The 16,683-nt window shown below is 47.7% G+C and overlaps 1 protein-coding gene across 1 annotated transcript in view; it reads right to left on the bottom strand.

Annotated features, from left to right (window-relative positions):
* Positions 1–16,011, bottom strand: part of SNX30 (sorting nexin family member 30) — a 115,662-nt gene extending 99,651 nt beyond the window's left edge. Inside the window, exon 1 of the mRNA XM_014735967.3 lies at positions 14,587–16,011. Coding sequence (XP_014591453.3) covers positions 14,587–15,585 — 999 coding nt within the window. The 5' untranslated portion in view covers positions 15,586–16,011. The remainder of the gene's footprint in view (positions 1–14,586) is intronic.
* Between the last annotated feature and the right edge of the window lie 672 nt (positions 16,012–16,683).

Genomic DNA, 16,683 nt, shown 5'->3' with positions numbered 1-16,683 from the left:
CACTGGGCTGGGAATACAGTAATGAACAGAATAAGACCTTGAGAAAAAAGACAGATAGTGAAAAAATAGGTTGAGGCGAGGCTGGTTAATGGTGTTAGTCAAGGAAAACGGACACTGAACCAGGTCTGGAAACCTGGGTGCTACCCTCAGCTCTGCCATGAACTAGGTGGGTGACCCCAGTCTGACAAATCACTTCTCTCTGGGCCATAGTTTCCTCAAGTGAAAAAAGAGGGTATTGGAGTAGATGACCTTTGAGGCCTCTGCAGCTCTAAAGGGCTGGGATTCCACAGCAGAAAAACAGCCCCTGCGATCTCTGTGAGCAGTGAGTGGCAGGGAGAGAACCTGGACCAGGGGGCTTGATGCTGAGGTAAGAGGAGGCAGATGGCGAGGCAGATGGAAGCAGTGCACAAAGACTGCTCATCTGAGAAGCCCGGCACTGATGGAGACAGGGAGAGAGAGCAGGCAGAAGGTAGATAGACTTAGGAAACTTTTCTAACAAAGGAGACTGGTACGATGAGGAAGAAGAGGCTGAAAAACCTAGAGACTGAGAGGAAGCAGGAGACGCAGGTTAAGATACAGTAGAGGTTGGTTTCATTCCCCCTTGGCCTGAAGACTGTACTTTGTATAAGAAATGCAATGTGGGGCCGGCCCAGTGACATAGTGGTTAAGTTTCCACGCTCTACTTCCATGGCCCAGGGTTCGCAGGTTTGGATCCTGGAGGCAGACCTACACACACTGTGGTGGTGTCCCACGTACAAAATACAGGAAGACTGGCACAGATGTTAGCTCAGGGCCAATCTTCCTCACCAAAAAAAAGAAAAAAGAAAAAATTAACTGAAAAAATAAAAAAGGCCTGGCCCTATGACCAAGGGGTTAAAGTTCTGCATGCTCCACTTCGGCAACCCAGGTTCGCAGGTTCAAATCCTGGGCACAGATGTACTCCACTCACCAGGCATGCTGTGGTGGTGTCCCATATACAAAAAAATAGAGGAGGATTGGAACAGATGTTAGCTCAGGACTAATCTTCCTCAAGCGAAAAAAAGAGAAGGATTGGCAATAGATATTAGCTCAGGGTGAAAGTTCCTCAGCAAAAAAAAAAAAAAAAAAGAAATGCAATGTGCAGTGCCTAACGCATGTACCTGCTCAAAAAAGGGGACAGGAGGTTTGGAAAAGGATGCCAATTCTCTCACAGTGGTGGTGGTGAAGAGAGAGGGCTCTGAAGTCAAATCCTCGCCCCACTTGCTTCTAACTTTTTGACCCTGAGCAAGTAACTTTACCTCGCAAAGCCTGTATTTCCCCAGCTGTCACAGGGGAATGAGACAGTAACTACATCACGGCAGAAGGCACTGAGATGATGCAGTAAAACTCCCAGCCAATGTAAGCACTCCACAAATGTCTGCAACGATCACCAACACATGCTGCTCTTCTCTCTGGGTGAAGGTGAGGATAACTGAGGGAGTGCATGCTCCACTTGGGCGGCCCAGGGTTTTGCATGTTCAGATCCTGGGTGCGGACATTACACCGCTCATCAGGCCATGCTGAGGTGGCGTCCCACATAGCACAACCAGAAGTACTCACAACCAGAACATACAACTGTGTACTGGGGGGCTTTGGGAAGAAGAATAAAAAAAAAGAAAAAGAAGATTAGCAACCTTCTTTTAGATGTTAGCGCAGGCGCCAATCTTTAAAAAAAAAAAAAAGACAAAATGCAGCTGTTACCTGTAATAGGTAACCCAAGGCCTCCTTCATTTTTTTTTTTTCCTTCTTCTCCCCAAAGCCCCCCAGTACATAGTTGTATATTCTAGTTGTGGGTCCTTCTAGTTGTGGCATGTAGGCCGCCGCCTCAGCATGGCCTGATGAGCAGTGCCACATCCACGCCCAGGATCCAAACCAGCGAAACCCTGGGCCGTGGAAGCAGAGTGTGCAAACTTAACCACTTGGTCATGGGGCCTGCCCCCCAAGGCCACCTTCAAACATGCTTTGCTCTAGAATTTCTTTTACTCAAAGAAATCACTCTGATTACTCTCATTGCATTCCGTACACAGTAGTCCCCCCTTATCTGCAGGGATACGTTCCAAGACCCCCAGTACGTGCCTGGAACCATGGATTGGACCGAACCTATATATATATACACCATGTTTTTTCCTATACATACATACCTATGTAAGGTTTAACTTATAAATTAGGCACATTAAGAGATTAACAATAACTAATAAAATACAACAATTATAACAATAAACTGTAGCAAAAGTTACTGTAGATCTTAGCAAACTCAGCACAGATTTTTATCTTTCCTCATTAAGTTGAGAACTTTTACCTTTTCACTTAAAGGAAGCACTTTACGGCTTCTCTTTGGCACATCCGAATTGCCAACATCATTACTCTACGGTTTGGGGCCATTATTAAGTAAAATAAGGGTTACTTGAACACAAGCACTGCGATACTAATAGTTGATCTGATAATCAAGATGCCTACTAAGTGACTAACAGGGAGAAGGGTGGCGTATAGAGCATGGATAAGCTAGACAAAGGAATGACTCACATCCCTAGCAGGATGAAGAGGAAAAAGGCAAGATTTCATCACACTACTCAGAATGGTGTGCAATTTAAACTTATGAATTGTTTAATTCTGGAATATTCCATTTACTATTTTCGGACCATGGTTGACCATGGGTAACTGAAACCAGGGAAAGCGAAACTGCAGATAAGGGGGGACTACTGTATAGCCCTATCATCACCTTAAATTGCAATTCTTCACTGGTACCTCCTCTGTCTCCTTTCCTGGACCTTGAGTGCCTAGAAGGAGGGTAATCTTGTTCATCTATGTAACCCCCAGGGCTAGCACGAGATAGGCCCATAGAAATCTTTGAGGAATGAACAAAAAGTCCAAGTGCCCTTCACAACTGCTGATGCAAGTCATGAAATAAACAAGATTTGCTTGACCACACAGTGCAGAGAAATGCTGCTATATTGCATTTTTGCAGTATAGACGATGAGGCCAGCAGGATGACAAGCCCAGTTCCTTAGAGCACAAGTCTGCCTTAATTAAATAGCCCTAAAGAAGGTCTAGGCTTTCATTTTTACAGTAAAAACAGCTATTCCACAACCATTTTTATTCTAATTACAGTAAGACATCATTTACCTGGAATGTCTGAGAACTGACCTGTCCCAGGCTAACGTCATTTCCAGAATCGAGATATCAACTCCTAAGGAACACAATGCCTTACACAGCACATAAGACAAAGAAGTCACTCAAACTCTTGCAGAATAAATTCATCCTAGCATTTCAAGTATCAGTATAGTTTATTGATGTTAGTAAGAAATTAGCTTTATAAGTATATTCACCCTCCATGGGGAAAGGACAGTCTTTTCAGCAAGTAGTACTGGGAAAACTGGATATCCACATGCAAGAGAACTTCTTACACCACATACAAAAGTTAACTTAAAATGTATTAAAGACCTAAGCTAAGACCCAAAACTGTAAAACTCCTAGAAGACAACATAGGGAAAAAGCTTCATGACATTGGACTTGGCAGTGATTTCTTAGATATGACACCAAAAACACAGGCAACAAAAGCAAAAGTAGACAAAGGGACTACACCGAACTTAAAAACTTTTATGCAAAGGACACAATCAACAGAGTTAACAGGCAACCTATGGAATGGAAGAAAATATTTGCAAATCATGTATCTGATAAAGGGTTAATACTCAGAATATAAAAAGAACTACACGTCAGCAACAAAAAATCAAATGATTTTACAATGAGCAAAGGACTTGAACAGACATTTCTCCAATGATGATATACAAATGGCCAACAAGTATATGAAAAGATGCTCGACATCACTAATCATCAGAGAAATGCAAATCAAAACCACAATGAGGTATAATCTCACATCCACTAGGATGGCCACTATCAAAAGGAGAGAAAATAACAAGTGTTGGTGAGGATGTAGAGAAACTGGAATCCTTGCGCAGTGTTGACAGGATTGTAAAATAATGCAGCAGATATGGAAAAGACTATGGAAGTTCCCCAAAAGATTAAAAACAGAATTACCACATGATCCAGCAATCCCAATTCTGGGTTTATATATCAAAAAAAAATTGAAAACAGGATCTCAAAGAGATATTTGCACACCCATGTCTATTGCAGCATTATTCATAATAGCCAAGAGGTAAAAGGAAACTAAATGTCCATCAATGGATGAATGGATAAAGAAAATGTGATATATGCATACAATGAAATATTACTCAGCCTTTAAAAGGAAGAATGTCCTGTCACACCTACAACATGGATGAACCATGAGGATATTATTCTAAGTGAAATAAGCCAATCACAAAGAGACAAATATTGTATGATTCTAGTTCTATGAGGTATCTAAAGCAGAGGTATCAAATTCATAAAGACAGAAAGTAGAATGGCGGTTACCAGGGTCTGGGGAGACGGAGAAAGGGAGAGTTGTTGTTTACTGGATATAGAGTCTGTTTTGCAAGATGAAAAAGATCTGAAGATCTGTTTCACAACAATGTGAATGTACTTAACTCTACTGAACCGTATACCTAAAAATGGCTGAGATGGTGTAAAAAAAAATCAGGGTATTTACAACCATCTCATCGTACATTTATATCTAAAACTACCATTAACCTCGAATGTCAAAATTATTGTAGGAAATTAAATAAATTGTATTCAATGTCTTTTAAAAAAAAAAGTATATACGCCTAAGAAACAACTCAAATGGCCATCAACTGATGAATGGATAAACAAAATGTCGTCCATCCATACAACAGAATATCATCCACCCATAAAAAGGAATGAAGCATAGCGGCTGGCCCCGTGGCCGAGGGGTTAAGTTCACGCACTCTGCTGTAGGCGGCCCAGTGTTTTGTTGGTTCGAATCCTGGGCGCGGACATGGCACTGCTCATCAAACCACGCTGAGGCAGCGTCCCACATGCCACAACTAGAAGGACCCACAACGAAGAATATACAACTATGTACCGGGGGGCTTTGGGGAGAAAAAGGAAAAAAATAAAATCTTTAGAAAAAAATTTAAAAAAAAAAAGGAATGAAGCATTGATACATACATATGACATAGATAAACTTTGAAAACATTAGGTTCACCTTCTTGCTTAAGTTAGTGGGAGCTGGATTTCTATCATTTGCAAACAAAACTCCTGACCAGCACATTCTTGAATCCAATGAGTCAAAGACCTACTGAAACTGCTCCCCCATCCTTCCATTGCAACAGCCTTCTCCCTGGACTCCCTGCCTCTTGGCTCCACCCACCCTAGCCCCGCTAGGGGCTCTACAGTCACAGTGACCTCTCTAACACAAATATGGCCCTGCGCCTGCCCTGTCTGAAATACAATCAGCCTCCCAATCACTTGGGATAAAGCCTTACTATTTGCCATCATAGACCACAATCTGCCCACTACCTACCTCTCCAGCTGTACTGCCCACCAACACCCTCACACACCGCTCAGCAAACTGACACTGCTAAGCTTGTCAAAAACACGCTGGTTTTTCTGCTCCAGTTACTCTTCCTCCCTGTGTCCATCTGTAAAACATCCACTTCTCCTTCATTTTCCAGCTCAAACATCATCTCCTTTGGAAAAGCCACCACTCTCCTAAGCACGGTCACTCCCTACTTCATTCCCTATATGTCATTTTCATAATAACTGTAGTAGATGCTGTCAGTGCCCCATCCACAGCCCCTCGCCCTGATCAGTTCAGTGCCCACTGGCCTGACTTCCAACTGCCAGCACCTGCTCTTCTTGGCCTGAGTGCTTCCCCTGGCTGCTGAATCTGCTTTGCCCAGCCATGGGGCAGGCTGGAAAGCACCTGGGGATTAATGCCCAAACACCCTACTCACGCAGAGCTCAACCAATGAGTGACGAGCATTGCTGTTTAAAGACCCCAGCTCCCTCACCCAGGGTGGGGATAACCAGATGCATGTTCTATACAGGCCCCCAGGGTTCCCCAGGAGAGGAAAGCTCCAGCCATGCCCAGTGGAACTGGCTTGGTGACGTACCTTTTACTGGTTGCCTCCCCTTCCCTGCCACACTTTCCTTCACCTCTCAGATAAACTACTGGCAGTTAAATCTTCTCTCAGGGTCTACTTCTAAGGCAATAAGAACACCTGGCATTTTCACAGTATTTACTGTGTGCCAGACACGATTCTAAATATTCATTTATTCTTCAGAACACCCCTGTATAATAACGCAGAATTTAGACAGGTGGACACTGGGGCATTACAAGTTTAAGAAACTTAACCAAGGCCGCAGAGCTAGTAAATACATTTAGCATTTTTCACATTCTATTGCAACCACCTGTACATGTGTCTCTTTTTGCACTGGACCATGAACCTCTCAAGGGAGAGACCTTTTTTTCATCTTTCTCAGCGTCCCCAGCATTTAGCACAGAGCTACACACATAGCAGATGCTCAAGAGAGATGGGTTTTGAAAAGCATCCGCACTCTGCTACCCAAATATGCTGTGTGCTTTTCCTGCCTCTGTGCTTTTTCTCAAACAGGAGCCCTGAAACACTTTTTCTGCATATCCCTCTTGCCCTTGTCCATTCCCCCCTTCCCAAACACACACACGACAATAATTTCTGATCCTTGCTCTGTGGTAGCCAAAATGAGGAACTCTGGGCGGCAAGGCAGACATGAGCCAGCATGTGACCCCTCTAATACCTAGTGAACAAACGCAATTGCTCACACATGAATTACTGCACCTTGGCCAAGCTGTTCTTTATGTACTTCTTTTGAGAGACTCTCATTTATCACAGAACATCTGTCTTCTCCGTAAACTTTCCCCCATCCTAAAGGGCTTTCCTCAACCCTGTTTTTCCCCCAAGCTACCACCCTTCCTACTACCAAACTGCTATAACTGCCTGCCTGATTGTCAAAACCCACTTTGTCTAAGTTCTGACTTCAACCTCTGCATCTTCCACTCCCATCTCTGTTGGATCAACAGGAGTTACACATCTTTATAGTACAGAAGAGCTTCCCAGAGGCAGCTTTTGTGCTAATCCTTGAATTCTGACTGGGCTTTCAACAGCAGGGTTCTGTCCTAAACTCCTGACTTCAAACTGCATCCCAGCCATCTCACACCCCCTCTCACACTTGCTTCCCAATCTGTGTTCCCCCTCTCAATGAGGGGACCAGTCAGCATCTGTCCCCCACACTAGAAAACCAGTCATCCCCACTATACCAAAACTAGTCATCTTTACATTTTCTAATCTTTCTTCTTCCAGGCAACCATTCCAACCTAAATCAGGATAATATCTTCCTAACCTACCTCTTTCACAGCCAGTCTCGCCCCAACCCAAGCACTGATCACACATTCCCCTGCTGAAAAACCCCCTAGGCTGGCTATTGCCTAAAGAATAAAAGCCAACCTCCACTGCACAGCATTCGAAGCAGTCTCCCACCTCCTCTCTCACTAATCCCCACGTCTAACTCTCAAAGCCCGCTCTCGACATGACCCAGCTCAATCAACCTAACAGGCACGGGTCTTTTTCCAGCTCAGGAGCTTTGCTCCAGCTCCTCCGTCGGCCCCTGATGCTTCCTCCATCACGCCCCTGGAAGCCTCCTCAGACTCAAGGACCTCGGGAAAACACACCTCTGCCACCTCTGTGGATTTGCAGACACACACCCCGAGAGAGTGGGGCTGACAAGAGGAATTAAGCAGCCCCTTCTCAATGCTCCCAAAGTAGAACTCAATTTCCACTTCACATTTGAAGATAATGTATTGATTTTTTTTTTTTTTTTAAGTTTCAAGTGACAAAGCACAATGAAAAGAGTGTGAACTAAAGGGAATTCATGACCTCCTGTAACCAAGAAGCACAGGGAGCAGTGCCGGCTTCAGGAATAGCTGGCACAGGTGGATCCAGGATTCAAGTGATCTTCCGGGCTCGTCCCCTCTTCCTTCCCAGCTCTGCTTTCCTCTCTGGTTTCAGTCTGAAGCAGGCACTCTCCACATCACAGGAAACAAAGGTTCACGATCTAACAGAAAGACAGACTTTTTCCCCCAGCATCCTTCTGAGCAAATCTCAGGAAAGACTGTTTGGCTCTGCCAGGGTCACGTGTCCACCAAGGAGGATATTTTGGCCAACAGAAGATACTGATGAAAGACCAGAAGACAGGATGAGGAGAGAAGCCAGGTGTTTGTCCCCCAGTTCTAGGCCCTTCTCTCTAGTTCGGATAGCGTCCCTGGCAGCAGCTGCTTCCTCTCCAGGGCTCCCTTCCTCTGTGGTCCCCACTCTTGTTGAACAGCCCTGCCATGGTTCTAGTTCCCACAGAAGCTCCTGGATTGCGCTAACATCACTTCCTCCCATTGACTCTCCAGCCATGAGGGTAACTGCAGCTTCCTGCTATTGCTACTTTCTGGGTTACTCACCATCCCCTGCTGGACTTCCCATGTTTCCATCCATGTAACTAATTCCCTGTATTATTGTCTCTCAGTCTGAAAAACCTGCAGTGGTTTTTATTCCCTGACCAGAACACAACTGATACAGAAATTGACAAAGAATAGGCAAAAATGGACAAAGGAAATGGGGAGAGTAGAATCTCAAGGAATAACAACCACCACCACCCCCGTCACATTTATTAAAGGCTCACTATGTATCAGCCACCGCTCTAAGTATGAACTCACCAGATCTTCATATTAACCCTGTGAAGTAGAGACTTCTCTTATCCCCTTTTTACAGATGAGGAAACTGAGGCTCAGAGAGGTTAAATAATTTGCTGTTACAAAGACTGTAAGTAGTGGGGCTGGGATTCAGATCCAGACAACCTGGTTCCAGAGGGCATACTCTAAAACACAAGGCCAGGAGAAGAGTGTTTCCAACAGCGGGGCACTCAACAGGATCAAGCGCTGCCCACCAAAAGGTCAGGTAAGATAAGGACTAGGCAGCATCTACTGGATTTAGCAATAAGGAAGTCACGAGGGACCTTGAATAGTAAAGTCAGAAACCAGACAGCAGTAGGCTAACAGTAAGCCAACGGTTAGGAAGTAGAGACAAGAGGAGAAAATCTTTTAAAAAAGTTTGGCTGTGAAGAGGAGTCAAAAGATAGGGCATGAGATGGAGGAGAAGGGAGCATCACAGCAAAGTTTTCTTTACTCTTCCTTTGTTTTAGAAACAAGAGCAACCTGAGCATGTTTAAACATTGATGGGAATGAGCTGGTTGAGAGGGAGTCTGAAGACATAGAAGTGAGGCGGGCTGACAAACAGCGCGGGGTCTCCGAGAGGCCAGAGCAGGCGGGTCGTACAGTCCAGGATCAGCCTTAAAAATCTCTTCTACTGCAGCAGGGGGCAAGAAAGAAAGGACAGGTACAGGGTCAGTTCATTTTGTAGTTTAGTGAAAGGAAGTTCTTTCACGGTGGCTTCTAAGGGAGGCCATCAGCAGAATGGGAGGGTGGAGTAGAGGGGTGGAAGGTGTGAGGAGCAGAGAAAAGCTTCAGATGAGCCAGACAGCAGAATGGGAGCCTCTGTAGAAAGGAAGGGTGACCAGCACCACTGAGGTCCCAACAGTGGTCAGAACCTGAGATTTTGCACTGGCATCAATTCTCAAGGTACCCCCGCACCCTAGGTGTAGGCAAAAGACATGAAGAAATGGAATGACCCAGGTTGAGTGTAAAAGCGGAAGAGCAAGGGAACTGAGTAAAGGACAGGGACAGGAGCGAAGGACCAGATGAGCCACAGAATCTGAGGAGGGACGTGAGCACAAGAGGTCAGAGAACACGTGTCATCAGTTACTGCTGCCTGAGAGAAGGGTAAGGCAGGAGTATCTGAGGGCATTATTTCAGAGCTGGAACAGTTCCAGGCATTATAACACAAGGGTGTGGCCATGGGAGAGGGCAGCTGAACTGAAAAGAGGGGAAGGTGACTGGGAATAGGGTCAATAAACTGACAGTTTTGGAAATTTGGACAGGGTCCCCCAGATGAGGGCACGATGTGAGAAGACTAGTTGGAGTCTAAAGATTTTAATGAATAAGAGTGAGAAGTAGGGAAGTTAGAAAATGACAGGGAAGAAAAAACGAGTGGAACGTCTGTAATAGACATGTGTTGTTTCTGCTTGTCCAACAGTCATGCGTTCCTCCTTCTAGTAACATCATCCTGATTTTGCTTTGGAAACCATCTCCTTCCTCCCCAGGCACAGAAGGGGCTTCCAAAATACTAGTAATATTCTATGTCTTAATCTGGGGGGTAGGAACATGAGTGTTCATTTTATTATTCTTTTAACCGTATAAATACATTTTATTCTTTAAATTATACAGATACATTTTATATACTTTGTATATACATTTCAGAGTTAAACATACAGAAACTTCCCTTCGCCAGGCTCCAAAGATAAGGACACGTCCAGGTCTGGGCAATCAGTTACAAAGATTAGTTTCAGCGCCTGACCCAATTTAGGCCCATGAGACACCAGCCCAGAGCTTTTGCTGGAACAATCGGGAAAGAGGTGCTCTCTTTCTGCTGGAGTTGTGAAGCTTTTTTGTAGAATATATGCCTTCACCAGTTTGAGAATTAAGCTAACACAGAAGAAAGCAGAGCCAAGAGATGGAAAGCGACAGATTCCTGACATCATTTGAATACCTAGTTCCAGCCATTCCCGAAGCCAAAATACCTGGGGCTTTTCAACCACATGAGCCAGCAGGGTCTTTCTTTTCTTCAGCCAGTTTGTGTTTGGTTTATGTCCTTTTAACTACAGTCATGCATCGCTTAATGACGGGGATACGTTCTGACAAATGCATCGTTAGGCGATTTCGTCACTGTGCAAACATCATAGCATGTACTTACACAAACTTAGATGGTATGGTCTACCACACACCTAGGCTATATAGTAATAATCTTATGGGGCCGTCGTATATGTGGCCCTTTGGAAATGTCATTATGCAGCGCATGACTGTAAAAAGAAACCTAATTCAGTGGAATAGCCAAATAAAGGATTCTTAATTCAAGAGACGGTGGGGTCCTTTTTAAGACTTAACTCAAACCATGCCCTCCTTTTGCTCAAGACCCTGCAATGGCACTCAAAGGAAAGGTCAAAGGGTTCAGGGTAGCCTAGCAGGCCCTATACAACCTGGCTCCCTGTTCTCTCTGCGCCAGCCACACTGGCCTCTGGGGTATTCCCTGACACACAGGCAGGTGCCTTCAGGCCTCTGCTTCGGCTGTTCCTTCCACTTGGATCCTCCTCCCGACGTCCACCTGCTAACTCCCTCACCTCCTTCAAGTCTTGGCTCATATCTCAAGTTCTCAAGAAGGTTTACCTGAATCCCTCTTCCCACAGCCCCTTCTCCCCCTCCTGCCCTAGTTTTTCTTCCTTCCACAGCAGTTACTATACAGCATAGTATGTACTCACTAAAATGTACCCAGTGAGGGCAGGGGTCTTCAACCCTTGATTCATCTCAAGTTCCTAGACCAGTGCCCAGCTTACAGCAGGCCCTCAAATATTTGCTGAATGAACAAGTAAAACGACATGAGCCTTGAAGGAGGAGAGCCTGGTTTGTAAAAGGCAGTGGAAGGAGAGGACGCTGACCCCCATCTCCTGATCCTGATATAAGCGGAGTATAGGAGGAAAAGACACCTGCATTTTGAAGACTTCAGAGGAAGCAGGGACCTAAGGGGGCAGGAAATAGGTAGAAGAGTTCGATGAAGAGGTTTCGGGTGTGGGAAGGGCTGTTAACCACAGCTGGGGCTTGAGAGGGTTTGGTGTTAAGTTTCGGGAGGCACACAGGAGCTGGAGCCGGAGTCAGGGGTGAAACTGCTCAGAGCAGTTTGCAGATGAAAGTAAAAAAGAGAGATGGGCCAAGTGGTTTATTTACATTTTAGGTGGAGATGAAAGAGGTAGTGATAGAAGCTTGATGAGTTTAGCTGACATCAAAATAATCAGCCCTAGCAACTCCCAGTAGATAGAAAGGATGCCTCCCATCGCACCATGGTTTGAATGATTCTAGAAGGTGGTGGAGGGACAGGCCATCACATTTGGTCTTTCACCCCTACCCAGCATCCCAGAGGCCATTCAGGAGTGTCTGCTGGACCGAGACACAAGGCTTTCCTGTTTGTGGCACCATCCTGGACCCACAGAAAGCAATTCCCCTCCACATAATACAGCAACCCTGCACTATGAGCAGCCTATCATTCTCCAAGCTCAGAACTGACTCTGAACCAGGCCCTCAGGATCACAACCCCAATGTCCAAAAAGGCAAGAAAACAGACTTCTTTTCAAAGACAGACCATAGCACGTCCACTTTCCCACCTGCTCTTCCATGACCCCCACGCTGCCAGGCAAGAGAAAGCAGGGCAAAGGAGAGGCTTCCTTCCACGGGTCCTGACTCACCTCTGTTGCTTGCTAGCTTCCCTCTGCAGAAATTCTCCTGAGTTATAAGCATATGCGTATGCCCAGATTCAAGGAAAATATTACTCCCACTCAGAGAAATTGCTAAGCCTCTAAGGAAGAGTGGCTTACTATAAATCAGGCCCTTGGGAGTGATGTCATTTTGATGCTCCTCATAGCTGTAAGGAGACTTATTAAATAATAATTAATAATAATGCCTTCAAGACTGTCTCTCTCACAGAACTGTCCCTGTAAAGGAAGCCAGAAGTACTTAGACTTAGGCCTAACTTCTGGCCTGCCAGCTAGATCTTGGCGGTACAGGGCATTTGTTCTCCCAGTACACACCAGTAAACTGCCCATATGTACTTCTGAATCAGGTATCCTCCAAGAGTGGATCATTAAGCAAATATTTAAAATAGCCACCTGTGGTAGCCAGCCTCCAAGATGGCCCCAATGATCCCCACCTCCTGGTATTCAGACCCTATTCCCACACTGTACCAGCATTGGTCTGTGTAACCAAGAGAATATGGCAGAAGCACGTCACTTCTGTGATTAGATTACACAAGACGGTGGCTTGAGTCTTGGGATCGCTCACTCTCTTGGATCTGGCAGAAACCAGTTGCCATGTGAAGCAGCCTATGGAGAGGAACTAAGACCTGCCAAGAGCCACGTGAGCGAGCTCAGAAGCTGATCCTCCCCCAATCCAGCCTCCAGACAGCCGCAGCCTGGAAGACAGACCGGAATCAGAACCACCCAGCTAAGCTGCTCCCAGATGTTTGACCCCCAGATACTTTTTTCAGGTGCTAAATGTTGGAGTAATTTGTTACACAGCAACAGATAATTAATTCACTATCCTACACAGACCTAAGAAGGAAATCAGAAGGTTTAACCTGAGTTCCTCTCCTGCATGCAGTTAGGTCTAAGTTCTCTGTCCACAAGAAAGCAACAAATTATCCAGTCATTCGATAACTATTTCTTGAATGCTAAATATAAGCAAGGTAATTCCAAGCAACATTAAGCTTTCCTGTAGTTTATAATCGCCTGGAAAATAAAGAGAAATAATCGCAAAGACACACACACAACACACACACACCCTCAAGGTGCTCAATGCATTGGTTTCATTAGCTTTTTAATTCTTCATCCTCCCCACTCACTACTTTCACAAACTGTCTCAGGAAGATAGCTAGTTCCTCCTCCCTGGTTATTCTGAGTGCTCAGTGCATTCATACTCATTTTTACCGTACCACACCCTCTCCCATCTAAGAAGGAAAGAAAGTTAGGTCCCCTAATTCCTTTTAGTACTGGGACAAGGAGGAATTCATTTCCTATTTTACTGAGAGGAGGAAACCCTGATCACGAGGAGAAAAATTCTAATTTCTGCAATTAGTGACTAAGTGGCAACAGCAGCGCTGATACAATGAAGGCTCGAGTCCCGGTCACAGCTGAAATGGAGATGGGGAGGGGGATGCCAGCCCTTACCCCTCGCTGGACTCGGCTGTCTCTCAAAGCAGCAGGAGGCTGACGCTGCTCTAAGAAAATCAGCCTCCCTCTGCACAAAGAAGGTGAAAGGGCGAGCTTTCTTTTCATCCACCACAAAACCAGCCTCTGGCAAACCTAAACAGCGTGGGAGGCCGGCAGAGGTGACGGGGGCCCGACAGAAAACCACAGCGAGACTTCCGTCCCGCCGCGGCTGGGGTCTGAGTCAGGTGACTCCTCAGGGCGCACATCAAACCTAAACAAAGATCACTCTCCACATGACAGACAGGGGAAGACAACGACTCTGGCGGTAAGACCAAGGCTGCCCAGTCCTACCACGAAAACCATTAACTCTCGCTCCTTTCAGTCCCAGGAAACTGGAGGAGCTACAACTTATTAGGCAGTTCAGCCTTCAGGGATGCACCTGGAGGAACATGGGACCCCATCCCAGGATACAGCGCCGAGCCCTGCACACACGCCTCAGTCCCCAACACGCAGGCGGGACCCCTCCCCACCAGCTGTCACCGGCGCACACGACCAGTCACAGCAGAGCATGCCTGTCCCCCATGACCGTTCCCCCTGCAGCTGCGACCCCGCGGGGGCGGCAGAGAGGAGACGCTCCTTCCGAAGGCTCTGGGGGCGAGCGCACGCCCACCCCCGGGACAGGGCGCCAGGGTGGGCGCGGCCCGGTGCCGAGGGGGGCTCCGGATCCACCATCCCCCTCTGGAGCCAAATGAGCCTCCCGGTCCCCAGTCCCGCGCGCCCCACCTTGTCGCCGAAGCTGCGGGCCATCAGCAGGTCCGGGCTGGGCGTGCTGTCGCCGCCCACGGCCTCCTCGCTGCTGGAGCCGGCCAGCGGGTGCGGCATGTCACGCAGGGAGTGGGGCCCCGTGGACGGCAGGGCCTTGGGGGGCCCGCCCGACATGGCGCACACCGCTCGGGACGCGCCGCCGCCGCTTCCTCCTGTCGCCCGCCGCGGCGGGTGCCCCAGCGCCCCGGGCCAGGCCCCGATCGGCCGCCTCTCGCTCCCAGGCCCTGCACCGGCCGGGCTGGAAGCCTCCGCCGCCGCCACCCGCCGGCTCCTCGCTGCCCGCGCCCGGCTGGGCTGGGCTGCCCGGCGCCGCGCGCCCCAGCTCCACGCCCGAGCCCGCCGGGGGCCGCCCGCACCTTGGCCCGGGCGCCCAGCCCGCACCGCCACGCCACCCTGCCCGCTCGCGGCCCCGCCCCCGCCGCGCCTCGGCGGGCCGGGAGGGGGCGACGGGCGGGAGGAGGGGGAGAGGGGAGGAGCGAGGGAGGAGGGAGGGGGAGGGGGGAGAGGGGAGAGGCGGGCAGCCCCGCCCCCGCCGCCGCCGCCGCCGCCCCGCAGGAAGTGCGCCCTTAACCCTCGGCCGCTGTCCTCCCGAGGTCCAGCCTCGCCTCCGAGAGGCTGGCCGTGTGGAGGCTGCGCGCTGTCCCCAGAGCAAATATTTAACGGAAACCAGGGGTGGAAAAAGACGTTGGAGGAGCCTGTTCCATTCCACCCGCGGTTACCAATGCGCCCACGGGCGGCCACGCCTGAGGCTGGGGGCTTTGGGGCACGCACGTGAGTCGGGACCTTCTGGCCTCTAAAATAACCCAAAATGGCGGGAATTAGGACGCCTATTATAAGAAGGCTATAAAAGGCCATGAGTCTCAAAGGAGATAGAGAACATCGGGTGAGGAACCTAGAAGAGAATTCAAGGAAGCGCAGCGGGGTTTCTTCAAATGCACGCCGAGGTCCCCAGGCCATCTTGCTTCTGCAGTTAAGCCGGGTTTATGGGCGGTTAAACCTCAGAGGAGTGAGCAGCAGTAAATAAAGACAGGGAGTGCTACGAATGATAGATGACTCTTAACCTCACACCTTGACCGAACTGCCTTTGGAAAGAACCGTATTTTTCATGCTTGTATGCTTCCTTCTCAGGCCTTTGGCTGAGCTGGATTCTCGGCTCTGTTTGCTAGCGGAGTGGAGACAGGCCAGGCGTTAGTGGGCTCGTTGGGGTGTAAGTTCGCCTTACCTGTCTCTGCAGCTTGTGTTCTTAGGGCCAAGTAAGTAGAGGTCAGTCATCACCCCACCAAGGACAGATAGATAGGGGCAAGGAAGTGGGTAGGGTGGCTCATGGTGAGGGAGCACATTTCCCCCATCTGTTCCCAAACTCCTTCAGTGTGTCCAGTTCCATCTGACGAACCTTGAAGTTGGAATTCACTGTGGTCTCTAGAAACAAGTGATACTTCAGCAAGAGCAGAATGCAGAGAATTGAAGCTGACCCAAAATGTCACTCGGAGACTCACTGACCTTCAACGACCTTCCCTTATTTCTGCTGTAATTCGTTGGGCTTAGTCCTCAAGTTACCATCCTTTCTCTCCACGCCCCCCCACCGCGCCATGGGTCTGCCTTGGTTGGGAAGAATGCGATTCAGAGGGTAGCGGGAACAATTCTAAATGCTGCATCTGCCTCACAGGAATGCCGATGTCTGGTCCTCTTGGAGTTGGGCAAAATGAATACTTTTATATTCAAGGGCTGTTTACAACCACTACAGACCCTATTATCTGTTCTGATTAGCATTAAAATAAATAGCATGAATATAACTAGAAATTAGTGTTCCATAGATGTATAACATGGATATTTTTATTGAATGGTGTTATTTATTTTAACAGCCAGGCTGCTGTAACATAATGGAGATCTTATTTTATTAAGACCCCGCTCAGTTTTCTCCTCGGGACACCAGGGAACCAGGGAAGAGTGAAAAGAGAGCCACATGTGAATTCCTGCCTAGTCACTATGAGTGGATGACCATGAGTGACTTATCTAACCTTAATAAACCTTTTTCCTCACCTAAAAGGAGGACAG

Source organism: Equus caballus, chromosome 25 (assembly GCF_041296265.1).
Source record: "Equus caballus isolate H_3958 breed thoroughbred chromosome 25, TB-T2T, whole genome shotgun sequence".
In the NCBI taxonomy this organism is placed as follows: domain Eukaryota; kingdom Metazoa; phylum Chordata; class Mammalia; order Perissodactyla; family Equidae; genus Equus; species Equus caballus.
Note: the sequence above shows the minus strand (reverse complement) of the source record. Positions and strands in the feature narration are given on the sequence as shown.